General features: G+C 41.6%; 2 protein-coding genes and 1 long non-coding RNA gene across 5 annotated transcripts in view; 2 read left to right on the plus strand and 1 right to left on the minus strand.

The window, feature by feature from the left end:
* The window catches only part of BSCL2 (BSCL2 lipid droplet biogenesis associated, seipin), a 77,971-nt gene extending 72,326 nt beyond the window's left edge, over positions 1 to 5,645 (plus strand). For both annotated transcript variants that reach the window (XM_073605335.1, XM_073605336.1), the window contains exons 9-10: positions 1,792 to 1,854; positions 3,892 to 5,645. In XM_073605335.1, coding sequence (XP_073461436.1) covers positions 1,792 to 1,854; positions 3,892 to 4,046 — 218 coding nt within the window. In that variant the 3' untranslated portion in view covers positions 4,047 to 5,645. The remainder of the gene's footprint in view (positions 1 to 1,791; positions 1,855 to 3,891) is intronic.
* Positions 1 to 22,074, minus strand: LOC141112474 (uncharacterized). Of its 2 annotated transcripts, none has more exons than XR_012236607.1 (3): positions 21,952 to 22,074; positions 21,697 to 21,771; positions 1 to 179 (listed from the first exon to the last, which is right to left on the minus strand). It is a non-coding gene; the product is annotated as an uncharacterized lncRNA (long non-coding RNA). The 2 variants fall into 2 exon arrangements; XR_012236606.1 differs by having other exon boundaries at positions 21,947 to 22,073.
* The window catches only part of LRRN4CL (LRRN4 C-terminal like), a 9,741-nt gene continuing 4,622 nt past the window's right edge, over positions 22,043 to 27,161 (plus strand). Inside the window, exon 1 of the mRNA XM_073605337.1 lies at positions 22,043 to 22,260. The gene's annotated coding sequence lies outside the window, so the exon portion shown is untranslated. The remainder of the gene's footprint in view (positions 22,261 to 27,161) is intronic.

Consider the following 27,161-nt stretch of genomic DNA (forward strand, 5'->3'; position numbering starts at 1 on the left):
TAAGGAAAAGCTGAATTGAGAGAAATGAAGTTTGTCATTGCTGACCACCTCCTGAAAATGCTAGTTACCTGACTTTTTGGCTTCCATATATGGGAAACATCATGCAGATCAGCGCGATACTTGGTCCTGCGCTATGTTCTTATTCCCGACCCCACAGCTTTTGGAACACTAGATCTCTCCTAGGGTATCCAAAACAATAAAAAAAAAAATAGTGCAGCACTATTATAAATCTGCAACATAAAATAATTTAACACCCAAAAGGGAACTTGATTCTCTCAGTAGATGATGATTAATAAAGTGTAAAGTCACTTTAGTTTACTTTAGTCACTAGTGCATATCTATCTATCTATCTAATATAATTTCTGTGAGTCACTCCAAAACATCATATTATGCCAAAACATATAAGCAAGTGAACCATTTTGTGTTCAAAATTAAATATATACTCTATTGTACTATAATACAGCCCTCCCTTTAATTTAGTGACATTCCCATAAGACTTGAAAAGTCCAAAGTTAAATTATTGTGTTTGATAGTTGAATATTTTCCAATCCCTTGTTCACAACATTCACCAGAATTTTAGACCCCTTAATTATTTTTTTAAGGTCAGAAGGAGCCATTGCAAAAGGAGTGCTTGGATGAGAGAAACATGTGCAGTCTGACCCCTTTTTTTTTTTTTTTTTTTGCCATCTGTGTCCCATTGAGATTTACCTACACTTCCTGTCCCATAGCCAAAGCAGGAAGTGAGAGAAAATCCCAAACTAAGGGGATCCCTTGAGGCCCCCCCCCCGTCATCAGAACTAATGTCCACATTGGAAGATTTCCCTTCTATAACGTTTTTGGGGACAACTCAAAATTTGTGAATTTCTTTTACTTTCACTTTCAATAATGGTTCGCAGGACAAACAGAGGCTGAATATCCCTAATGGGGGCACAGACCTCAATAATATAAGAGGTGTTTTTAATCCTTTTACCCTATCCAAAACTAGAGAGAAAATAAAGTTTTTTGTTTGCTTTTTTTAGTTACACTTTAACCGCTTGCTGACCAGCCGCCGCAGTTGTACTGCGGCAACATGGCCGTCATGTTACGTCTCTTCCAATTTTGGCCACTAGGGACACCCCCCCTGCTCCCCTTGATCGCCCCCTAGTGTTAACCCCTTCCCTGCCATTTTTACAGTAATCAATGCATTTTTATAGCACTGATCGCTGTATAAATGCCAGTGGTCCTGAAAATGTGTCTAAATTGTCCAATGTGTCCGCCACAGTGTCGCAGTCCCAATTAAAAATCGCCAATACTAGTAAAAAAAAAAAAAAATAAATAAATAAAAATGCCATAAAACGATCCCCTATTTTTTGTTGACGCTATAACTTTTGCACAAACCAATCAATATACGCGTAATGCGATTTTTTTTTTTTTTTTTTTTTTTTTCCCCCAAAAATATGTAGAATACAAATCGGCCTAAACTGAGGAGATATAGATATATATATATATATTTTTTTTTTTTTTTTTTTTTTTTGGGGGGGGGGTTTCAAAATTTATGTTTTTTTGGTTTATAGCGCAAAAAATAAAAACCGCAGAGGTGATCAAATACCACCAAAAGAAAGCTCTATTTGCATGACCACGCAATTGTAAGTTAAAGCGACGCAGTGCCGAATCGCAGAAAGTGTTCTGGTCAGGAAGGGGGTAAAATCTTCCAGGGCTGAAGCGGTTAATTAGGATGGACTAGGTACTAACAGAGAATGTTATAGGTATATATCTAGATGGACTTCTAATAGGAATGTTTCTTTTTTACAGATGAAGATAGTCCACTAGACACAGAGACTCTTGGGCATGGTGAAGATGGAGAAAGAGATGCTGGTAAGGATAATTCTTAGGCTTTATGCACACAGTATGTTTTGCAAACTATCCAAGAAGCCTTTCCTCCCGGCAGCAGCTTTTTGGCAGCCTGTGTATGCATGGACACATAGGCTAACATGCAGGGAGGGGTTTAGAGGCAGGAAAAAAAAAACACCAGGCACTCCTAGAAGCAGCTGCAAAAAAAATCCAGTGTGCAAGAGGCCTCAAAGTTAGACTAAACGATCTCCCTTTTCTCCAAAAATTAATTCACACACATCCATTACCCTGTAATCTATTTTTCATGAAATGGTTTCTTACTAGTGTTTTCTGCCTACTTGTAAAGTCCTAAGTTAGCTTTCAAACCCCCCACCCCCCCACCCCCCTCCTTTCGGTTTGCTTGGAACAAGCAGTATGCATTCGTTGCAGTCAGTTGCACTGCTCTATGCACACATATAGTTCATAGTCCTTATTTAATATTGGGAACGAGCAAGAGGATAGCGATGTCCCTACAAACAGTGGGACCCTGGAGAACAAACGTGGCCACCCTTTAACCCCTTGCCAACCGGCTCACACCGATATAAGTCGGCAGAATGGCACGTACAGACATATTAACGTACCTGTATGTTGCCCTTTAAGACGTGGCCGCGAGTCCCGCGGACTCCATGTCCACGGGGATACCCACGATTGTCTCACGGAGAGGAAGAATGGGGAAATGCTGATGTAGACAAGCATTTCCCCATTCTTCCTAATGACACTGATCACCGCTCCCTGTGATCGGGAGCGGTGATCAGTGTTGTGACACACGTAGCCCATCCCCCCCTACAGTTAGAACATATCCCTAGGACACACTTAACCCCTTCAGCGCCCCCTAGTGCTTAACCACTTCACTGCCAGTCACATTTACACAGTAATCAATGCATTTTTAATCGCACTGATCGCTGTGTAAATGTGAATGGTCCCAAAATAGCGCCAGAAGTGTCCGATCTGTCGGCCATAATGTTGCAGTTACAACAAAAATGATCGCCGCCATTACCAGTAAAATGTTAATAGCGCAAAAAATAAAAACCGCAGAGGTGATCAAATACCACCAAAAGAAAGCTCTATTTGTGGGGAAATAAGGACATCAGTTTTGTTTGGGTGTAACGTTGCACGACCGCGCAATTGTCAGTTAAAACAACGCAGTGCCGAATCGCAAAAAGTGCTCTGGTCTTTGGGCAACCAAATGGTCCGGGGCTTAAGTGGTTAAGGGCTCATTTACACTTGCTTTGACTTCAACACACATTAAAGTGCCTTCTGCTTCAACATGCTTTTTTGATGTGTTGATGCTTCGACAATGCTTTTTAGTGATTTCTGCAGCTTGGCAGATATCCTGTGTGTGTGTGTGTGTGTGTGTGTGTGTGTGTGTGTATATATATATATGTATATATATGTATGTGTGTATATATATATATATATTCTCATACCTGCAATACCGCTTAAACAAAGTGAAGCTAAAGCTGAAAATAAAGCATATATATATATAATATTTTTTTTTTTTTTTAAAGCAAACCCAAGGTGTAAACCTTTTTAGTGACAGGTGTTTTGGCATTTAGAGCGCTTTAAAAAAAAAGTCTGTCCGAAGCCATGTTTTGAAGCAAGTGTAAACGAGCCCTAACACTATCCAGATCCCAACAGTGGACGTCATCTGGAGCTGGCCATACACAAGTAGATCTGTCACTTATTCTGAGAGATATACTGTTTCTTTAATGAACACTGAATGCCAGAACTTATAACCTCTTTCCCATTTGATTTAAAAAAAAAAAAGTAGAACACACAGAGGATCTGGGTTCAGAGTTTATTTCATTATTCAAAATTTCAAAAACTGTAGTGCATAGTCATCTTAATGTCTTCACCAGACTGGTTCAAACATGTGGCCTCATTTTCTAAATGCAGTTCAGTTTAGCCACAGGTTATTGTGGTTTAATAGTGTAGTATTATAGTTTTTTTTCTTATCTTGCTTTAGTATACTCCCTCCTAGGGTATCTGTGAACTGATTTCCAATGTCATTGTGGTGTTTAGATGGGTCTTCCCACCCAGCTGAGGTCCCTGAAGAGTGTGAAGAAAAGTCTTCCCTTGTGGATACAGAAGACTCTGGAGCTATGGGTGCTCAGAGCGAGCTGCGCGCTGAAAGTTTTGCCCTTCGTCACAGGAGTGCACTGAGTAGTGGGCACTGACCAATAAAGTCTGAACTTTAGCATTCACCCTGTACACTTTCAGAGGGCTGATGGACTGGTATAGCTAAGTGGATATTAAATTTTAATGCAAACTGCCTGTAGGTACGAGATGCTGACAAGAAGAGCTAGCCAAATAATTATTCTTTAGAACAGAGGTCTGAACCTGGCGGCCCTCCAGTTGCTGCGAAACTACAAGTCCCATGAGGCATTGCAAGGCTGACAGTTAGAAGCATACTCCCACAGGCAGAGGCATGATGGGACTTGTAGTTTTACAACAGCTGGAGGACCACCAGTTTGAGAATGACAGTGGCACATACATGCACATATCAGCGGAGCATGTTTATGCACTGAGTAGATGCCTGCAATGTCGTCTTTAGCAAGGAGAAAGTATTGATTTTTACTGAGACTGGATAGCTGGCCATGCAGACTTCCCATAGATATAATACTGTCCACATGTAAACCGTTGCATGAGATGACATTTATCCTATGTCTAAGGGGCAGCTTTACATATGCTATGTATTTATACCTATTGTTGAACTGCAAAACTCTCGTTATCTAAACTACTGAGAACAACCACATTACCCTCTACTGCAGCATAACACAGAGATGAGTATTTTCACTGTTTTAGGGATTACAGTACACCAATGCACATGTACACACATGTAAAGGTTTAGAAGCTAGAACTTGTTTATCTGTTACTTTTCATTTTCCCATATTTGTGTTGTTTTTTATTTATTCTATGTTGATTTTTGTTTGTTCTATATTGTTTCTTACTGCTATTTTTATGTTTCCTGTTTACGTTTACAGGGTTTAGGAGAGAAACATGTTCTCCTCTTTGCATAGTTACATTTTTGTTACCTCCCTTTTGACCCTGTGCCTGTGTGCTGTCATCTTGCTATGAGCTATGTTATCGTCCCACCCATCATCCTGAGGAATACTGTGTAGTACGATGAATCTGTTAACATGTACAATCCCTAGCCCAGCAGCACACATTCCACACTGGATTAGCGGAAGTCTCTCCCTACCTCCTCCATTATCTCACCTTTCTCCAAGTTGGCAGACATACAGCACAACCACACCTTGGGATTCGTAATATAGCCCAGACACAGACATGAGGGTATGAACACATCAGTGCTCATAGTGTACAAAAAACACTAGGTTGTTATGACTTCAAAAAAAGCATAATTTTAAGATGGTCACACATGTCTGTACGTTCTCCTTTTATCTGTACAGTTGTATAGCATAAGAGCTTACTTACACTAGCCAATCAAATTAATGCTTCCTGTGCCTCACTCCTAGAATAATCACATTTGTTTTGGAGAATTTCAGTTTAAAGCTATAGTGTACTTGACACCCTTTACTAAACACAGGGCAACCAGATGTTGTCAAGCACTGCACGCGGACACACTACATACCAGTAATCAATACTATTCACATTTCCCAGTATAAACATTCCAAAGCTAGGCATGGTCTATTAAGAGACACCACAATATGCAAGTAAGTAATAACCAAAGGTAAATTTATGAACACAAAATTTGCTGAATGGTGATATTGCTAAACCTCAATAAAGTTGTTTTTTTTTTTCCTTTTTTTGTTAAATGTGTGGTGGTTTCTGGTTGTGCATCACAGATTCCAAATGGAGTAGAGTTGCTGTTTGGAGGGGGTCATTCTATCCTAATGCTGGCCATACGCTGTTCCAAATGTGGCCTGGTTCAGCGGGGACCCGCGTAAATCAGCGTAACAGCAGTGGATGCAGCTGACGGATTACAATATCCCGCCGAGGGGGGGGGAATTCCTCCATCCACCTTGCTTGTGTGGATGGGGGAAATCTGTTAGTTTTATTTGTTTATTCAGCATGCTGGCTAAACAAAAAAAAAAAAAAAACAGTGTATGGCCAGCTTAAGTTAAAGAACATCTGTACAGAGAGAGTATGAATGCAGTTGTTAACCATCCCTTATGTAAATACCAGTTTCCTGGCTGTAGGAATGAGGCTGGCAATGTCTGCCTTTGTATTTTTTCAGTACAGTTTTCCTTAGCCTTTTGAAGTGCACCTTTAACGCACTAAAAACCACAACTGCAATTTCTTTAAATGCAGGGCACCACAATGAATGGTATGTGTGTTTTTTTGGCTCACTACAGTGCAAGTGCCAGTCCAACACACTGCGCCATAGTTTACAATGCATTACACCACATTACACATAAACATGCAAAGTGTAGGTTTTACTGAACGCTCTTGGAGGCTCTAGCAGTGAGATTCCTGCACAAGGTCCTAGATCTGTGTCCTTGCAGTACAGCTGTTACAAGGTGACTTTCACAACTGGACTTTGTTTCATCCCCCTGCTGAAGTTTAAAATAAATCCATACTCAGTTAAGAAAGGGTTAGACGTTCAGTGGTAACACCCTTAATTGCACTGCTTGTTATAAAATCTCTCTCTGAATGTGTTTCTGTATATATTATTGTGATGGCAGCAGTCTTGCTATCCCCATTTTTTGGGGTAGACCGTATGCGTTGCTTTGGATAGATAGACCATACAGCAGTTGTGGTCCAACTTGGCTGCAACCAGATTTGTGTTTTTCTCTTGCTAGAGAAACAATAAATCACTTGTACTTGACAATAAATTCATAACCATAGAAAACTCCGTGTATCTGACTTTGAGGGTCATTCGCTAAGAAGAAGAAGGCGCTGCACCAGTTCATACATTAATTGGTGCGCTGGAAAAGTCTTAATCGAATGTACGAACCGGTGCACTTCGAAGCACAAATAGCGATAATAAATACCCGCATATGTAAACTGCAACTGTCGCTAGGGTAACTACGGTTTTCTCATTGATAATAGAGCACGCCAATACAATTGGTCAATTTCATCGAATTGGAGGTGTCTTGTTAGGCAACTGTTCTCAGTTAATTAACCCTTTTTGATGCTAATCTCATTCCTATCATTTCAAATATATCTTTGAAAGGTGTGTTTTTTTTTTTTCTTTTACCCAAATCTTTCAATACATTACAAAGAACAGAGAAGAGTTTCTAAACCCAATAAATTATTATTTTCAGATCTTGATCTTTAAAGGTGACCATACACTGCAATCAGTTAGATCTTAAATAAATTTAGATTTAATGCAAGAGCCTGTTTGATTTCCTATAATTTGAATTAATTGTTCAAGTGCGTCTTCCTATTACCTATTTTGCCTAAATATCGAGTTGTACAGAGATTGGCCAATCAGATTGCATAGTGCATGACCATCTTAAGTGTCAAATTTGGAATGGAGATGTGCCATGACCCACTTGTATTTTCCAAATGATAGTTCTTGGGCATTATACAAGGCACATGAGAAACCACCTTTTTTTTTTTTTTTTTCAAGACGTGCTAGAGTGATCTGGAATCTTCAAACTATGGCTCTCCAGCTGTTGGGGAACTACACATTCCATGAGGCATTGTAAAACTCTGACATTCACAGACATGACTAGGCATGATGAGAAGTGTAGTCCCTGAACAACCGGAGGGCCGTAGTTTGAAGACCCCTGTTCTAGACCATTATTATGCCTCCAGAATTGGGAGTGTGGCATCTACCCAACTTTTCTCTGCTGGTGGACACCTACATAGATTAGATAGATAGATTAGATAGATAGACTGAAAAGGGAAGCAATATACATTGGCCTGGAAGTAAATCTGTACACAGGAAGTAGATGTGTGTTTTGAGGCCAAATCATTTAGGCATACATATGACCCACACAAAAACCACCCCATGTAAAAATAAATAAAAAAATCTTAATTTGCAAATAAGGATCATCTCTTCCGCAGAGAACAGTGAGCGGGAAATGGTGGTGGGAAGAAATTCACAGCAGGACAGGCAGCTTCCTGGAGGGGCGTGATGTCATTCCGCCGCTTCCGGAACCAGATATGCGCCACGGGTACATACCTCTGCGCACACAGCAGTTGCGCATTTCACATACACAGCGGTCGCGTATCTAGATGCATTTGGCACATCTAGCTGCAGGAACCCAATTTTTATGGAAATGAATAGTAAAGCAGAACAGATTTCCAGGACTGGACTAACAAATGTTTCTAGTGAAAGGCAACTAGTGTTTTCTATTTAAACAAGGTCTAAATGAGGGTTTGGTAGGGCAGCTATAATTAAAATGTCAATTTTGCCCAGAATACTATACTTCTTCCAAACAGTACCCATACTATTACCTTCATGCTTCTTTAGATCCCTACATACCCTGTTAAGAAAATTCCTTTGGGTCTCCAAAAAAACCTAGAATCAGCCTAAACCTACTTACCATGAATAAACAAAATGGAGGCATGGGTTTTCCTTATTTTAAAAATTATCTAGCTACACCTCTAACTATAATCATAGACTGGACCTGCCACGAAGAGAATAAAGATTGGGTGGGACTGGAAAATAGCATAGGACCTATCCCGATATCGCATACTCCATGGATACCTTGGAATCTGTGTCCGAAACAATTGAAACAACATCCCCTCATAGGGGCAACACTAAAAAATCTACAAACAATCCATCAGAGACACTCACCTCTTCATTGGGGCCACTAACCCCACTGACAACAAACCCTGACTTCCCCCCAGGAATGGATGGCTCTATCCAATCGCTTTGCAGAAACACACCACTTCTAGTCGCACATTGCTTAAAGAATAACAAAATCAAGTCTAAATCAGATTTACAAAAAGATTTAGGACAAACGCCTCTATACCCCAGGGAATACCACCAAATATATGACTTCATCATGAACACGCAGAGACAAAAACATTTCATTAGACCCTTAACACCCTTCGAAAATATATGTTTTTTGGCTACTACAACCACTAAGAACATTTTTTGGGAATCAACCCTAAACAAATCCTTTACAAAAGACCAATGGCTACAAGCTTGTGTGTTTGCACACAAATGTGCAAGATTGCAAGAAACATTCAAAATCCTAACAAATTGGTACATCACACCAAATAAATGGCTCAAATGGTTTCTTAACAATACCTGGTCATTGTTGGTGCTGTAACCGGGAAGAAGGCCATCTATACCACATCTGGGGGGAATGTGACTTGATTAAACCCTTTTGGAACCAAGTAATCAAGATCATAAAACACATTACAGAAACGAAAATTCATCTAGACTCTGCCTGCTGTCTTATAAATATCACCAATTGCACCTTGAGAAAATACAAAAACTCCTTTACTAGATTCTTAATCACAGCAGCAAAAACAGTGATACCAAGACACTGGAGAAGCACCACCGCCCCCACAATCAAGGAATGGCTGGAGGAGATACATCTCCTCAAAGGTATGGAGGAGATCAGGGCAACAACACAAGGGAATACAGAAAATTTCAATAAAATATGACAGCCGTGGATCCTCTTTAAATATTCTGCTCTTATGCCACTTTCACATAGAGATAGATCTTTTAAACATAGAGAAACATGAATGGTTAATATCTTTTTTCCATTTTATTTATCCTTCTTTTTCTCTCTTTACTTTCATTTCTGATACCATTTTACTTCTAAGGGGACCTCTCCGAGGACCACAAATTTATTCCTCTTTTCAAATTAAATAATAGATTTTTCTATACAAATTTAGAGTATTTCTAAATAATTATTGATGTAACGATTGGCTGATTACGAAGCCATTCTGTTGGTTTACTAGTAAAATACTCTACCATTGAATTCAATCATACACCGTTGTATTTTCATATGATACTCCTGTACAAATGTTAGTATGATTGTACAAATGTTATTCCTAAGCATCAATAAAAGCTTATTGTTTAAAAAAAAAAAAAAAAAAAAAAAAAAACAAGGTCTAAATGGGCCATTGACATGCATCACAATTAAACTTAGGAATGTGTCTTTGCAAAATTAAGCTAAATGAAATCCTTTCTTACGTTTGCTTGGGGATAGAGTGCAGAGGGATTAGAAATCTTGTCAGTTTTTGGGGATGTCTGCGCCCCTGATGGGGTGAAGACACCTCCCAAATTTTGCCAGTTTCTCCTTCAAATATATTCACTTCCTGTCACATAGCCAAACAGGAAGTGAGGGTAAAACCCTACCAATGTCTTTCCTTGGGGACACGCAAGTCAATCTAAATAGTTTCCCCATTAGTTAAATTGCACTCTAGCATTTTGCTCTGTACACCCCAAATTATTAGGTATCTTGGACTTTGGGGTTTATTTACTAAAGGCAAATCCACTTTGTGCTACAAGTGCACTTGGAAGTGCAGTTGCTGAAGATCCTTCGGGGACATGCAAGGAAAATAAAAAAACAGCATCTTTGCTTCTACATGATTGGATGATAAAATCACCAGTGCTTCCCCTCAGATTTACAGCGAGTACACTTCTATTGCAGAGTGGATTTCCCTTTAATAAACCCCAAAATACCTAATCATTTAGGGTGTACACAACAAAGTGCTAGAGTGCAATTTGCCTATGGGGACACTAGTTAGATTGACCTGTGTGTCCCCAAGGAAAGACATTGGTAGGGTTTTACCCTCACTTCCTGTTTGGCTGTGTGACAGGAAGTGAAGCCAAATTTTTGGAAAAGGGACACAAAGCCCAACATAAAAAAGACAAGCGGGGGTTCTAACATTCACTTGGTTTCCCTCAAATGCCCACAATTAGAATAAGATTGTCTTGAGCTAGATTTTTAGCTCAGTGCTCCTCAACCCTGTCCTCAAGTACCCCCAATAGGCCATGTTTGCAGGTTTTCCTTCATCTTGCACAGGTGCTTTAAATCAGAGTCGATGGCTTGGTATTTTGGACAGCTATTTTAGCTACGATAAATTCCCAAAACATGTCCTGTTGGGGATACTTGAGGACTGAGGTTGAGAACCACTGCACTAAAATGGAAAATTAAATACTTGCCTCTCCGTAATTTTCCTTTCCTGGTGCCTATCTATGGCAGCATACGCACAATCCATGCGTATGCTGCCATGAAGGCACCAGGAAAGTAGCTTATAGACAAATCACACCTTTTTTTGTTTTGCCATGCCAATCAGCCTAGTTAATCAGTTAAGGACCAAGCCTCTTTTTTTGAGATTTGTTGTTTACAAGTTAAAAACATTTTTTTTTTTTTTTTGCTAGAAAATATAATTTATGTTTGGGGGTTCTAACACCCTAGAGAATAAAATGGAGGTCGTTGCAATACTTTCTGTCACACTGTATTTGCGCAGCGGTCTTACAAGTGCACACTTTTTGGAAAAAATACACTTTTTGGAATTAAAAAAATAACAGTAAAGTTAGCCCATTTTTTTTTTATATTGTGAAAGATAATGTTACGCTGAGTAAATCAATACACAACATGTCACGCTTCAAAAGCGCTCGCTCATGGAATGGCGACAGGCTTTTACCCTTAAAAATCTCCATAGGCGACGTTTAAAAAATTCTACAGGTTGCATGTTTTGAGTTACAGGGGAGCTCTAGGGCTAGAATTATTGCTCTCGCTCTACCGATTGCAGCAATACCTCACGTGTGGTTTGAACACTGTTTTTATATGCGGGCGCTAATCACATATGCGTTCGCTTCTGCACGCGAGCTCGGGGGGACGGGGCACGTTTAAAAAATTTTTTTATTATTATTTATTGTACTTTTCATTTTTACACTGTTCTTTTTTTAAAAAATGTGTCACTTTTATTCCTATTACCAGGAATCTAAACATCCCTTGTAATAGAAAAAAAGCATGACAGGACTTCTTAAACATGAGATCTGAGGTCAAAAAGACCTCAGATATCATATTTACAATAAAATGCAATAATAAAAAAAGTTTTGTCATTTAAAAAAAATGGCCCTTTTAAGAGCTACGGGAGGAAGTGATGTTTTGATGTCTCTTCCGCCCTGCAATGATATGGAGAGGGGTGGGGGCCATCTTCTCCTCATTCTTCTCCATACCCAGCATGAGCAAGGATCCAATCGCCGCAGCCGACGGCTCCGGTAAGCGGCGGAGGGCACCCCTCTCCCGCCGCTGATAAAAGTTATCTTGTGGGGAATCTGCCGCAGACACCACTATTATCGGAAAGCGGACCACCGGCCGAAGAAGAGGATACTGGGGTTATGGCAGCTAGCTGGGGGGGGGGAGACAGAGTGTAAAATGCATTACTTGGCTTGAGCATGCATCTGCAAAACAAATTATTAATAAAACAAAAATTTGCTACAAATTTTATTCGTCAACAAAACAGGACTTGGAAAAGAGCAAGGAAAGCAAAAAAACACATGTATGTTAATTTGAGACACTAACAGAATATGGTTTTGAGGTCTGACCAGTTTGCAGAGGAACTTAACAGGAGTTAAAAGGACTGCGCCCACAAACGGACAGTCTCTTAAGGATTTAAACATTTATTAGTCACAACATCTTGGAGGAAGATTTTGCTAAATAAATTAAATCAAAGTGAAACTAACAACCTACAAATTACACACACTGACAACATCAAAAATATTTCAGGGAAAAATACCCCCCCCCCCCCCCCAAATAAATTAATAAATAAACATAAGTAAAAAGTACTTGCTCTAAAACACATCTGTTTTGTAAAGACATATCAAACAAAATACAAAGAGAAAATATATGTGTTACAAACTATAAGGACACCCAAATGTACTCTCTTGCCACACACACACCATCAAGCAATCTGGCCTCTTTTCTGGGCGAGGTAAAGAATGCTATCTGCAAGCTTTACATAAAAGGTTTGTGTGCTGATGAGGCAATTGAAAACACATGCACAGTCCATGAAACACACAAAATACAAGTTCACCCAATGTAGAGACAGAACTTTAAAGTGGGTACACCTGTTAAGGATGTCCTTAAATTACTAACCCAAAAAACACACTCTCTGAGCATGCCCAGAAAAATCCAAGTGCTGTTCACACACAAAAAAAAACAAAGTCCCTGAGCATGCTTAGACCAACCCAAATGCAATTTACACACCAAAAGCCACAGCAAACAAAGCCTAACATGGGCAAAAGTTATACAACAAACACCATTGCAGCCTATGGGAACTGACTTGTTAATTTTGCTAGTCCCCACTTGGCTCGCTTATATTCTAGTTATTGGCCTTAAAATGGGTATGGGGGCCCAGGTCCCACCCTGAGGGACATATATCAATGTCACCAATTTGAACAACCCCAAAAATGAAACACGGAGAAGGGCCTTTAAAAATGCAAAATTGCTTAAAAGCTAGTAACTTGGGGTGGGGGGAGGGGGCTACTATGCCTGTAAAGTGGTGCAACTGTAGCATGTATCCAAAATGCTGCTTCAAAGATGTACGGCTTTAGAGAAAACTTAAACAGCTGCAACCTCCCCCCCAAAAAAAAAAAAAAAGCCTGCCCCCCAATACATACAAGGCCATTTAGGTCTGTTAAGGCTTAAAATGAGAACCCCCACGTGGAAAATACCACCCCAAACTAAAAAAATATTTTGCCCCTTCCACATACTAACAAACCCCTAGCCAAACACACAGCAAGCCAACCCATGAAAGGGGGGTGGATGCTTGGGGGCAAGAGGGGCTCGGGCACCCCAAAAGTCTTCCACCTTGTTTCCATATTCAGGGGGACAAGGGCCTCTTCCACACAACCCTAGGCTGGGGTTGTGGGGGGCTGCAGAGAGGGGGCTTTACGGAATGTGGAAAGCCCCTTTAAACTACTGGGTACAAGATGCTTTGTGGTTGGTATTGGGCTGAGCTCAACTTGCCCCAAAGGCAGCCAGCTATGTTGAGTGCATGTGGCCTTGTATGGTTCAGGAGGGGGTTGGGCGATCGCTCTTCTCGCCCCTTTCCTAGCTGGCCCTATTGTATGCTCTGAAAAAGGATGTGGTTTGGATTGGTGAAGGCAGCTCACGGCCTTCTGAGAATGGAGTGGAGTGTGGCGTTCCCCTTTAAAAGCAAAAGTTAGCCCATGGAAATCCAAGGGATAAGGGGGGGGAGACAAGAGCATTGGAGAATGGAGTGTGGAGTTCCCCTTTAAAAGCAAAAGCTAGCCCACGGGAATCCAAGGGATTAGAGGGGGGGGGGGGGAGACAAGAGCATTGGAGTGTGGAGTTCCCCTTTAAAAGCAAAAGCTAACCCAAGGAAATCATATGCATTAGAGGGGGAATGCCCTTTTAGGAGAAGCGAGAGTCTTTTTACATAATTTTAACAAGGTGCATGTCACATGTTGGCAACGTAAACTGCTAACATGACCTGTGTGCATATCTCCTTAAAAATACATAACGGTGAACCAGCGTGAAAAAAAAAATTGTCAAGATTAGAGGGGTGCCCTTTCAACCCATGCAATTGCATGTACATTGCTTAACATTTACTATTTTGGGCGCGTAATGAACAAACTCATGTGAACGAGCACAAAATCCACATGCGCATGCCCACTGCCTACATTGATCTTACGCAGTTCTAAACGTACTTGCAAGCGCAGCAGGCTATCTCTGAAAAAGTTACTTTTTCGTTCTATTTTGGGCCTATTTGTTACTTGGGCAGTTGTTACTAAACTTCCTCACATCACCCCATAATATTGCCACCTCCATCTTCTGTCAATATTGAATTGGAGATGCCGTGCACCATGTCCATAGTGGCGCACAGATTGCATTCTCCCGTATGGCAGGATCGCTATAGTAAATGGGGGATTTGAGCTCTGTTAGCGGCGCACCATGTCGTAAATATGGAAATGTGTGTTGCGCCTCTACTGATGGCGCACAGCTTTAGTAAATCACCCCCTTTGTGTCCTAATCTGCAACATAAGTTCTTACATGCCAATGCTGTTGACACTGGGGGGTTTATTTACTAAAGGCAAATCCACTTTGCAATACAAGTGCACTTGGAAGTGCAGTCACTTTAGATCTGAGGGGAAGATCTGAAATGAGGGGAAGCTCTGCTGATTTTATCATCCAATCACGCACAAGCAAAAATGTTGTTTTTTATTTTCCTTGCATGTCCCCCTCAGATCTACAACAACCACATCCAAGTGCACTTGTAGTGCAAAGTGGATTTGTCTTGAGTAAATAAACCCCATGGTGTTTCTGTAGAGCAGAAAACTGGCTTCCCTAATGTTTTAGGATTTGAGTGATAGAAGCTTCCGCCTCTATTAGGAAAATCATGTTTGCCCACTCCAGTTTCTCAAACACTGAAAGCATCCTTTCTTAGCCAGCGAGACCAATTAGTGCCCCTGAATTTAACCTTTAAGCCAACCATCAATGGTTCAAATCTTGGCCAGTTCAGCAGGGACCAGCCAAGATTTGAACCATCTATGGGCAGGCTGATTGTACCTAAGTTGATCCATCGATTTCTAGCATGCGATTATAGCAATAATCACTGTGTGCTCCCAGCAGTGTGTTGTGTTTGATATAAAATATACGATTTTTCTATAAGACTGTGATAGAATAGCAATCAGACTAGTTTGATTGCTGAGATCAGGTTTGTCTGAGGATATTTCTCAAAAGAATGCCTTGGTAACAATGGGAACTGTTGACAGTTGGCAGTTTGGTTGTTAAGATAAATGAGTTTGTAACCATTGTCAACAAACTGGTAAACAAAAGCCCAAATAAAAGGAGCATTAGAAACTGATAGGAGGACTCATCATGGATTAACACCACAGCAGGAGGAAGAATCTGTATTAAGTGAAGAAGAAGGTGCCTGGTCTCCAGGAGCAACAGAGATCATGATTACACAGTAACCGGAGTTAAGTAACCTTTAAGTGTATTTCTACTGTTACAGACCATAGGCTGTTTATTTGCTAGGCATTTTGCTTGTTATAGATATCTGTCAGTCTTGATTTGTATTCCTAATATTGTAATAGTTTTGTATGTACACCATTTTTGTATAGTAAATACACATTTACACACTGCAGAGGTCTGCGCCTCCTTGCTTATACCACAAAGTAACCTTGCTAGATGGATGCAAGCAAAACAAGCAGGGATGACTTCCCGTGCCAACCCCCCCACCAGAAGTACACAATAACTCGGCGGGAGGGATACCATCATTAACACAAACTGTGTTAATAGGGGAATAAAGTGATTTTCATTCCTGCAACCTGTAGTTGCAGGGAAAAAAAAAACGCATATATCTATTGCACCACTACAGCAATGCATAGCAACAAATGTGACTGCTGCAGTGCCCAAACACACCTTAAGTCATTTCTCAATGCTTTCCTCTGCCAGGGGATCCACCAGCACAGATGTTGGGTGTGCCTGTGCTGGTAAACACTTATGCAAAGAGGCATCAGTATTTATGAGATTATGACCGTGTACAGCCAATCAACTCTTTTATAGCAGGCTGTATACAGTTGCGCTCTTTTAAATGTTAATGCGTTGCATCAGTGTTGCCTAGTGCTTGCCCATCTGCATTGGCAGTTCACTGGGCCTGAAAGTGCTGGGCAATTTTGCTAAGCATATACAATGCCTGTTGAAGCCCAGTATGAATGAACCCTACAAATGCATGTGTGCTGCAATGCAGTACATGACAGCACAAGCAAATTTTTTTGTGAATCAGGTTGCATCTTATTGAGCAAAATGTGTGTGTATATTCCTGGGCAGCCAAGTGTAACAGTTTGCAAAATTCCAAGACAGATTTATTACGGAAGATAAGATGCATATCTACTCCAAACAGACACATAATTAGGAAGTGGTCAGGTTTAATGCAGCCAAAGGAGGAATTTATGACTCGGGCTGTAACCTTGTAATACATCTGTCTCATGATGTGTTTCACTGCTCCTATTTAGCATTGCTTGGGCTTGAGATAGGATTGATAAATGCCCCCCATAATGGTGACCTGTATGTTACAATGTGCTGTCAGAAAATGCAGCCTGCCCCATTTTTGTATGTGTAGTGATGCATTTCAGTTCATTCTTTATGAATGGGTAGTTTAATGTTATAGTATATGTGTTAGGATGTTGCGTGTGTGTGGTAGTGTAATTGGGCCCTTAGCCTAAAGCTGGTTCGCACTTTTGAGATAGGATTGATAAATGCCCCCCATAATGGTGACCTGTATGTTGCAATGTGCTGAGAGAAAATGCAGCCTGCCCCATTTTTGTATGTATTGTGGTGCATTTCAGTTCATTCTTTATGAATGGGCAGTTTAATGTTACAGTATGTGTGTTATGATGTTGTGTGTGTGTGTGTGTGTGTGTGTGTGTGTGTGTGTGTGGTAGTGTAATTGGGCCCTTAGCCTAAAGCTGGTTTGCACTTTTGTGTTTTAAAATGCTTGCATTTTTATCACGCATTTTCCAGCAAATATACCTGCATTTTCCAACAAAAGGTGGATCTGCCTGCAATTTAACGCTTGTACTGTGTATTTCATACCCTTCATTCATCTTTGCATTTTTGTTCAAATGCAGATTTTTTTTTTCATTTCATCTAACTGCACCAAAAAATGCATTAGTGATTAGTAAATATAGAAAGCCCTGACCCAAACACTAACGCTGGGCACTTATGTGTTTTTGCAGGCCAGGTTTGCACAGGCACGGCAGCCCATTCAAATAACTGGGCTGCCATGCCTGCATTTCTGTAAATAAAAGGTGCATGCACCTTTACAAAAATGAAGGCAAAGGGAAATCACAAGGTATTTTTGCCCATGCGATTTCCCTGCGGTACCTGCACTGCAATTTTACATGCGTGGCGGTGCTGTTTCAAATGAATGGCAGCCACGCACGTTTTGCACAGCAGTGCGTTTTCACTGCGAGTAGTTGCGGGTGTGGGAAATACCCGCACCCAAGCGCAGAAGTGTGAACCTAGCCTAAGGCCAGACTGAAACACCTGCATCATGGTAATACAGATGTGCACAGCTGTGTGCTGTTATTATTATTATTATTATTATTATTATTCAGGATTTATATAGCGCCAACAGTTTATGCAGCGCTTTACAATATAAAAGGGAGACAATACAGTTATAATACAATACAATACAATAATATTAAGAGGGCCCTGCTCAGAAGAGCTTACAATCTAATAGGGTGGGGCAGGTGGTACAAAAGGTTGTAACTGTGGGGAATGAGCTGGTGGAAGTGGTAGGAGATTAGTTGGAGACGTGATAGGCTTTCCTGAAGAGATGAGTTTTCAGGGATTGCCTGAAGGTAGCAAGAGTAGGGGATAGCCGGATAGATGGAGGTAGCGAGTTCCAGAGGATGGGAGAGGCTCTGGAGAAATCCTGGAGACGAGCATGAGAGGAGGAGATGAGAGAGCTTGAAAGCAGGAGGTCTTGAGAAGAGCGGAGAGGTCGATTTGGGTGATATTTGGAGACAAGATTAGTGATGTAGCTTGGGGCAGAGTTGTGAATGGCTTTGTATGTTGTGGTTAAAATTTTGAATTTAATTCGCTGGGTGATTGGGAGCCAGTGTAGGGATTGAAGTAGAGGGTTGGCAGACACTGAGCGGTTGGTAAGGTGGATAAGTCTGGCAGCAGCATTCATGATAGACTGAAGAGGGGATAGCCTATGGAGAGGTAAGCCAATGAGAAGGGAGTTGCAATAGTCAAGGCGAGAGATAACAAGGGAGTGAATGAGGAGCTTGGTGGTTTCATTTGTTAAAAAAGGGCGAATTTTAGAGATGTTACGGAGGTGAATTCTACAAACTTTTGACAGCGATTGGATTTGAGGCTGAAATGACAAGTCAGAGTCTAGGATTACACCTAGTACCCTGGCGTGAGGGGAGGGACTGATGGTTGCATTGTTGATTTTGATGGAAAAGTCATGGAGGGGGGCACGGGCTGGGGGGAATATTAATAGCTCAGTTTTAGAGAGATTTAGTTTAAGGAAGTGGTGCGACATCCATGCTGATATGTCAGTTAGTAAGTTAGTAATGCGAGAGGAGACTGAAGGAGTGAGGTGAGGAGTAGACAGATAGATTTGGGTGTCATCAGCGTATAAGTGGTATTGGAAGCCGTGGGCAGTTATTAAGTGACCAAGGGAGGAGGTGTAGATAGAGAAGAGAAGGGGTCCAAGAACCGAGCCTTGGGGGACCCCCACAGAAAGGGGCAATGGAGAGGAGGAGACAGAGTTGTAGGTGACACTGAAGGAGCGCTGTGATAAATAGGCAGAGAACCAGGATAGAGCAGAATCTCGGAGGCCAAGGGAATGTAGTTTATTGAGAAGGAGCGGGTGGTCAACAGTGTCAAAGGCCGCAGAGAGGTCAAGTAGTAGGAGTATGGAGTACTGGCTGTTGATTTTAGCAGTTAGTAAATCGTTAGTGAGTTTTAGTAAGGTAGTTTCCGTGGAGTGCTGCGAGCGAAAGCCAGACTGTAAGGGGTCAAGAAGGTTATTTTCATTGAGGTAGGAGCTAAGACAGTTGTAGACTAAGCGTTCTAGAAGTTTAGAGGTGAATGGGAGCAATGAGATGGGTCTTAAGTTGTTCAGGTCGGTAGGGTCCAGTGAGGGCTTTTTAAGAATGGGAGTGATCTGCGCATGTTTTAGAGGGGAGGGGAAAATGCCACTAGAGAGGGAGAGATTGAAGATGTGGGTGAGGGAGCATAGGATAGAAGAAGAGGGTGACCGTAGTAGTTGTGAGGGAACAGGATCCAAGGGACAATTGGTTAGGTGGGCATCCGAGAAAATTTTTGTAACCTCTTCCGTAGTAGCCAATTCAAAAGAGGAGAGTGTTGAATGTGCTGCTAGGCAAGGTATAATGGGTGGGGAAGACGTACGCACAGTGGAGATGTTCTCACGAATTGCATCGATCTTGTCTTTGAACTGATTGGCAATCTCTTGGGCAGTGAGTGAGTTAGTGGGTAGAGGGGGGGGTGGACGGAGCAGAGAGTTAAAGGTTGAGAAGAGCCGACGGGGACTGGATGACAAGGAATTAATAAGAGAGACAAAGTAGGCTTGTTTGGCAGCATGGAGGCATGAATTGTATTTTAGAAGGGCAGATTTATATAGGGTGAAGTCTTGCAGGCATTTGGTTTTACGCCACAGTCGTTCAAGAGCACGGCAATGTCTCTTGAGATTTCTAGTGTTGTCAGTTTGCCAGGGTTGTAACGGTCGGGGCCTGATTCTGCGTGTGGTTAGAGGAGCAAGTGCATCTAATGATGATGAGAGTGAACTGTTGTAGACAGAAGTGGCCAGGTCAGGACAGGACAGGGGAGAGATTATGTCATATAGGTGGTCAGTAGCAGAATAGAGAAGGGAAGGGTTAAAGTGGCGAAGGTTTCTACAAGTAATTGTTTGCTGCTTGGAGGGATGGGTGGTTGGAGGCAAGGATACAGTGAAAGTAATGAGGTTGTGATCAGATAGAGGAAAGGGGGTGTTGGTGAGGTTGCCAGGGTTGCAGAGATGGGAGAATACAAGGTCAAGGGTATTACCATTGGAGTGAGTGGAAGTATGTGTCCATTGGGTTAGGTCAAAAGATGAGGTTAAGTGGAGAAGTTTAGCTGTAGTTGGGCTGTTAACATTGACAGGAATGTTAAAGTCACCAAGAATAATGGTGGGTATTTCAGAGGAGAGAAAGTAGGGTAGCCAGGCAGCAAAGTCATCAAGAAAGCGCGATACCGGTCCTGGAGGCCTATAAATTTCTGCAATCCTCAGAGAAATGGGAGAGAACAGACGAATACAGTGCATCTCGAAAGAAGAGAGGGATAGAGAGGAAGGGACAGGAAGGACTTGGAAGGTGCTTTGTGGGGACAGCTCCACCTCCTTTCTGTCTGTTGGGTCTGGAGGAGTGAGTCCAATGGAGACCACCATGGGAGAGGGCAGCAGGAGAAGCTGAGTCAAAATTTTGAAGCCAGGTTTCTGTTATGGCGAGTATGTTCAAGCCATGAGAGATGAAGAGGTCATGTACAGATGTTAGCTTGTTACAGATGGAGCGGGCGTTCCAAAGGGCACATGAGATTGGTGGGCTGCTAGGAGGAAGCAGGGGGATAGAAATTAGATTGAGTGGATTGCGGTGGTTGCCAGAGGGGGAGGGGTATTGGATATGTGGCTTGCATTTGGAAAATGGCGGACCAGGATTAGGAGAAATGTCACCTGAGACTAGGAGAAGGAGGAGGGTGAGGAAGGCAAGGTGGGAGTGGGATGTGCATGAGCGCACGTGTCTAGTGGCCCTGGTGTTTATGTCAGCATATGGGTGCAGCAACTGCAGGTGATGATGGGTGCCATAGTAGGGAGAGGGTAGGAGTGAGGGTGATATGTGCATGCTGCAGGGAAGAGAGGAGGGGTAGAGTAAAGATAATTTGAGGATAGAAGACACCAATGTGAGAAGGAAGAGAATAAGGAACATGTTAGTGGATAGAGAGTGGGAAACTAACCTAATATAAAATAAATGTCAAAGCTGGTTTGCTTGTTGTCTTGCAGAGTTCCTGTTGTTCATGCAGCTTTAGTTAAACTGCGTCGGTGAAACTGCGCATCACTCGTGACAGAGCCACTCAGGATAGAGCCATTATGTCTGCGCCTTGCCCCTGTCTGCGCCACCCCATAGGATGCTTTAAATTTATAGAGAGACTAAGCTGGGATGCATTTCTCAGTTGGTCATTATTGAGTCTGATGTGAGACACCTGAATATGGGGAAGAGATGGCCAGGGCCAGACCAGCTACAGGCACAGGCTAGGGTCGTAAAGCTAATTACCTCTCTTGATCACTCAAGCCCCATGGAGTTGAGAATCAATCACCAGTAATATTGCTATTGCAGTGTGTTTGTTATAGAGCTAGCAGTAAATATGGAAGTTTAAAGATTTGGCAGCAGGAGACAATTACCAAAAATATTAACAGCAGACTCAGCAGTCAGTTCAGTAGGGATGTTCAGTTGGATAGGAGATAGGAGACAATTACCTGTAAAAGAGCAGAGAAGACATGATCAGAATTGATAACTGCGTCTGTTAGTTCTCAGATAAAACATTTAGTATTGTTCTAATGGCATAGGGAACTGTGCATGAGGGCGTTAATATAGGGTGGCAAGATGATGAAAATAAGCCAATACTGCAATCTCCCATTTTTCCATCCTTACTTTACCAGAATAAGCTGAGAGGCAGGCAAGAACACATTTGTACAAGTCCACATTCCTTGCACATATGAGAACAGTGCTGAGAGTCAGGTTACTTTTTCTTCCGAAAGTCTTGCCTTTTCCTGTGTATTGGTCCCAGATTCCAGCCAGTCATTTCCACTCCCACATACTCAGCCCGTGATTCAGGCTCATCCATTGAGGTGACATCACAAAGTGGATTCATATAAAGTTATGCAAGATTGCCCCCAAGAGCAGCTGAACTTACAACCGGAGAAACAAAACAGCGACAAGTCAATAAGGATAACCTGCAGTAAAAGGTGAGTTAAGCAGAACTGTGTTACATTGATGGGTTGGAGATATGACATTTAACTAATGACAAAGTACTGCATGGTATAGCACAGAGCAAGTAGGTGTGTTTTTTTTTTTTTGCCATGGTTTGGTTTGCAGGTTGTAGACTTGATTCTAAATATTACAAGTATTATAATGACTTTTGCTGAATGCTAATTGAAAAACTATATTGGAAGAAGTATGGGGGCTGCCAATCCCGACCTCCTACTGAAAATATTAGTTCCCTGGCTGCCACTTTCATCAATACTGTCTAAGACACCAACAAAGAAAAACATGCAGAATAGAAGATCGGTTTGAAGTCAGAACCTCTCATCTCTATACATGTTCTAGTTGGGACTCAAAATGTAGTGAAGCCATTAGATCAGCATGACAGGTGAGGAACTAGAATTTTCAACAGGAGATGCCAGTAATTGTAATCACTGTTTCCTCTTTACAGGTTTTACTTAATGTAAACCTGTGCTTTGTCCATGCCGAAAGATGGGTGGGCTGGGGAAGTGACGGAAAGATGAGCATATACAGGAGATGGGGCCAGGCAGGTTAAATTGTCTTTTAAGTACAGGCTCCCTTAAGCAAAACTTTTTTGATTTTTTTCTATTTTTTTTTTTTACTTGTATTGTGAGAACTATTATGGTGGCTATACACACAAGTGTTACTAAACCCACGACAGTCAAATCAGTCTGTATATGCAGTAAAGCATGCTTGTTATTCTCACTGTGGAACCTAAGGGGTTAATCCTCCACATTGTGAAAAAAGGGCTGTTTGATCCTGTATACACAGATCCTCCCCTCCCTGCACTGTCCCCTGATAATTTCCTGATAACACAGAGCCTATGGAGTCAGGCTGCACATGCTCAGTTTGATGTGTATTGCTAGATAGGGTTTTTTTTTCTTGGGACAGAGCATGTGATCGGCACAGGGCCAATCGGCACTGTCCAGACAGAGGGTCAGGAGTCCTGGATCCTGATAGGACAGCTCAGTGCAGTATGAAAACTCCCCCCTACAAGCTTTAACTAGTGCTTGGCTGGACGCTGCTAGAAGTCATAAGACCGCTATATACTGCTGATGAGAAAAGGTATTTAGCAGTTTATATTTACTAAAATAATTCAATTTCCATGTTCTGTGTACTGTGGGAGACCAGATATACTGAATGCAGGGTCCTGGGTTTAGTAACACTTTAATCATTCAATCAATGTGGATGAATTTGGGCTCTATTTCAGATTTGATCAAACTGAGTTCAGTAGCCAAGACAGAAAATTGTTTTATATAAATCCACAGCACTGAGATACTGTGTTCATGAATACAATATTTCAATTGATCAGATTATTATATCACATAATAGAAACAGATATGCGGATATAAGTTACGATTGTATCTTAACTATCGATCAAATTCACTTCCCCGTGTGTGAAATATTGATTGAATGGGTTGTTGACTATAGATCAATTGTATGTGTAGACATGCATAGATCAATTATTCCTATTGGGAGAGATCAATCGCAAAACAAATCAATCATTTATCGAACGTGTATGGCGACCATTAGTTTTATGCAGGCTTCATAATGAATACAACAGATACATTGTTTTAATGTTACAATGTTCTAACACTATGGGGTTGATTTACTAAAGCTGAAGAGTACAAAAACAGGTAAAGATCTGTATAGGAACCAATCAGCTTCCAGGTTTCTTTGTCAAAGCTTAATTGAACAAGTTGAATTTAGAAGCTGATTGTCTACCATGCACAGCTGCAACCCGATTTTGCACTGTGCAGTTTTAGTAAATCAACCCCTATGTCATTTCTAGTGCATCTTCAGGTTGCAGAGGATGTTCTCACATTCTTTACATGTAGCTGCAGGAAATATCTGCTGATTTAGGACTGTAGGGTTCCCAATGTTTTTTACAACATGCCTTGCTCTGCCTGCTGGAAGACAGTCTGTGCTTAGATGAGATTTAGCAGAGGATAAGGAGCCAAGCATTTTGGTTAAAAGCACTCCAAAATAAGGGCGCTGATCAGCCCCATTCCCCATTGTTTAGATTATCAGAAGATCTCTTTATATCCTACTGTTTATGTCTACTGGAGAGTGCATCTTGGGCAAAATCTCCATAAGCGGCTTATATCTGCTAAAGTATCAGAGCTCAATGTGGGGAATTGCCTAAAATTTCCCAATCAGGCTGATCAAGCTTGAGCCATCACTACTGATTTAAAGCAGTATTAAATCCAAAAACAAACATGTATTATATTTCAGCTTACCAACCATTAGATGTTTGTTCCTGCATTAGCCTGCTTATTTCCCCCTCTGTTTTCTCTTGATGATCTGGCCAGTAACACACTTCCTGTATTATAGTGCCCCCACAATGGATGAAGGGGTACAGGGGCACATTTGGACAGCAGCATTGTCGGTCTAAGGGGGAGGGGGGGAGTGTTAGATGCACTAGCAGATTCAAATACACTAACAAATTGAAAGTGAACTCCAGCTCACACGTTATAAGCAGTTACAGCAACAGTTTTTTTTTTCCTTTTGTGATAAAAGTTTTACATAAAAGCTAATCACGGTAAACACCCACGTCAGTGGTAAATGGTTTGTCTGAACACTAACTGTTAAATTTTCTGGACAGCTTGTTCTTTTGAAAAACAGACTTGCTGACCTGATAACTGGGTCAAAATAATACAGTCTAAAAAAAGAAAACAAATGCAGCCACCACATCTAAGAATTCGTAACCTGCAATATAATCAATGTTTGCTTTTGGGTTTTATACCACTTCATTGTAGCTATTTTCAGTCTACATTGGCATGAATTGTTGTATGACTGTGCAGTTTGGATTGGCAGTAGTTTGGCTATGTTGAGCCTGTTTCCACAGAATAATAGAAAATGCCATATGTGCACTCAGAGAGAAAATCGTGCCTGACATAATGGGGGTGTCAGAAGCGGCCATGAAGATTATATTATTAGGCACCTGACTGGGAGGACAGCACTTTCATTCTTCTCCCTATGTTAATAAGTGGGGGGCATAGTGTAGAATAGTGGAAGATTTACTTTCATTACAAAATGAGTAAAGCCTGTTCACTGTTCAAGCTGAATTTCCACTTAGTGAATGAGGTGAATATTTACTAACTTCAATAATCCAATCATATGCAAGAAAAATTACTTTTTTCTTTTCTCGCACACCATTGAGTATTTTCTGCAAGATTGAAAGGTATTGAAACCACAGGCAAAGCATAACAGCCAGGCAAACAACATTTTCAGAGGAAGGTTCGCAATGGCGGTTACTGTTTCCTTAAGAAAGGATGACTTTTTTATACACGTATTTACCTTAAAACATACCCAATATAATGTAGGATATAAATTAAACTAACATCCCCTGTCAAACTTTCAACAGTTCTATACCCTTTCCGACTGCCCACAGTATATACACGTCAATACTTACTGTTTGATACCGGGGTTATAGCAGCACCTAGCTGCCATAACCCTGGTATCATTGATTATTGTGGGTGATTCGGCATCTGCTAAAAGTGATCTTGGCAGTGGTTTGGCCGTGGGATCACGTTTAAAGGTGGCGGAGAGGTGCGGAGAGGTGCCCCCCGCCCGCTTTCTGGTCGCGATCTGAATTGTTCGATGCATAAGCAGAAAGTAGAGTGAGGGCAAGATGGCCCCCACTCTGCTCTATGCCTTTGGAGGGCCGGAGCGACCTCCGACGTCCCTTCTGGTTCTCGGGCTTAAAGAGATGATTTTTTTTTTTGTTGTTAAAGTCAAAGACCTTTTTTTTTTTTTTTTTTGCCTTTAAAGGTAAATGACAGATCTGAGGTCTTTTTTACCCCAGATCTCCCAATAAGAGGACCTGTCATTTCTATTATAAGGGATGTTTACATTCCTTGCAAAAAAAAATAGAAGTGCTAAACAAAAAACAACGGGACAGTGTAAAAATAAAAAAAACGTAAGAAGGATTTTTTTTTTTTAAAAGCGCCCCATCCCTCCGCACTCGCACGCAGAAGCGAACGCATACAAATGTCGCAAACGCATACGCATGTCGCAAACGCATATGTAAATGGTGTTCGAACCACACATGTGAAGTATCACTGCAATTGTTAGAGCGAGAGCAATAATTCTAGCACTAGACCTCCTCTGTAACTTTAAAACGGGTAATCTGTAAACTATTGAAAACGTTGCCTATGGAGAGTTTTAAGTACTGTAGTTTGTTGCCATTCCACGAGCATGCACAATTTTAAAGCATGACATGGTAGGTATCTATTTACTCGGCGTAACATCATCTTTCACATTGTACAAAAATTGGGCTAACTTTAGTGTTTTTGTATTCATTAACCACTTCCCGCCTGGCCTATAGCAGAATGACGGCCGGGCGGTGGTTCATTTATCCTGACTGGGCGTCATATGACATCCAGCAGGATAACAACGCGGCGATCGGTGGTGCTGTGAGGCAGTCTGACACTCTGCTACACTGATCTCAGCAAATAGCCTCTGATGGATGCTCTTTACCACATGATCAGCTGTGTCCAGTCACGGCTGATCACGATGTAAACAGGAAGAGCCGTTGATCACGTTTGACAGACGTAAGTAGAAGATAGCCGATCGGCTGCTCTCCTGACAGGGGGGTCTGTGCTGATTGTTTATCAGCGCAGCACCCCCTCAGATGCCCATCCAGGACCACCAGGGATAGCCACGACACTGGACCACCAGGTATGCCACCCTAGACCAGGGATATGCCAATCAGTGCCCAGGCAGCTGCCAATCAGTGCCCAGGCAGCTGCCAATCAGTGGCAATTAAAAATACTTGCCAGTGCCACCAGTGATGCCCATCAGTGCCGCCTATCAGTGCCCATCAGTGGCATCTATCAGTGCCACCCATAAGTACCCATCA

Source organism: Aquarana catesbeiana, linkage group LG11 (genome assembly GCF_042186555.1).
Source record: "Aquarana catesbeiana isolate 2022-GZ linkage group LG11, ASM4218655v1, whole genome shotgun sequence".
Taxonomy (NCBI): domain Eukaryota; kingdom Metazoa; phylum Chordata; class Amphibia; order Anura; family Ranidae; genus Aquarana; species Aquarana catesbeiana.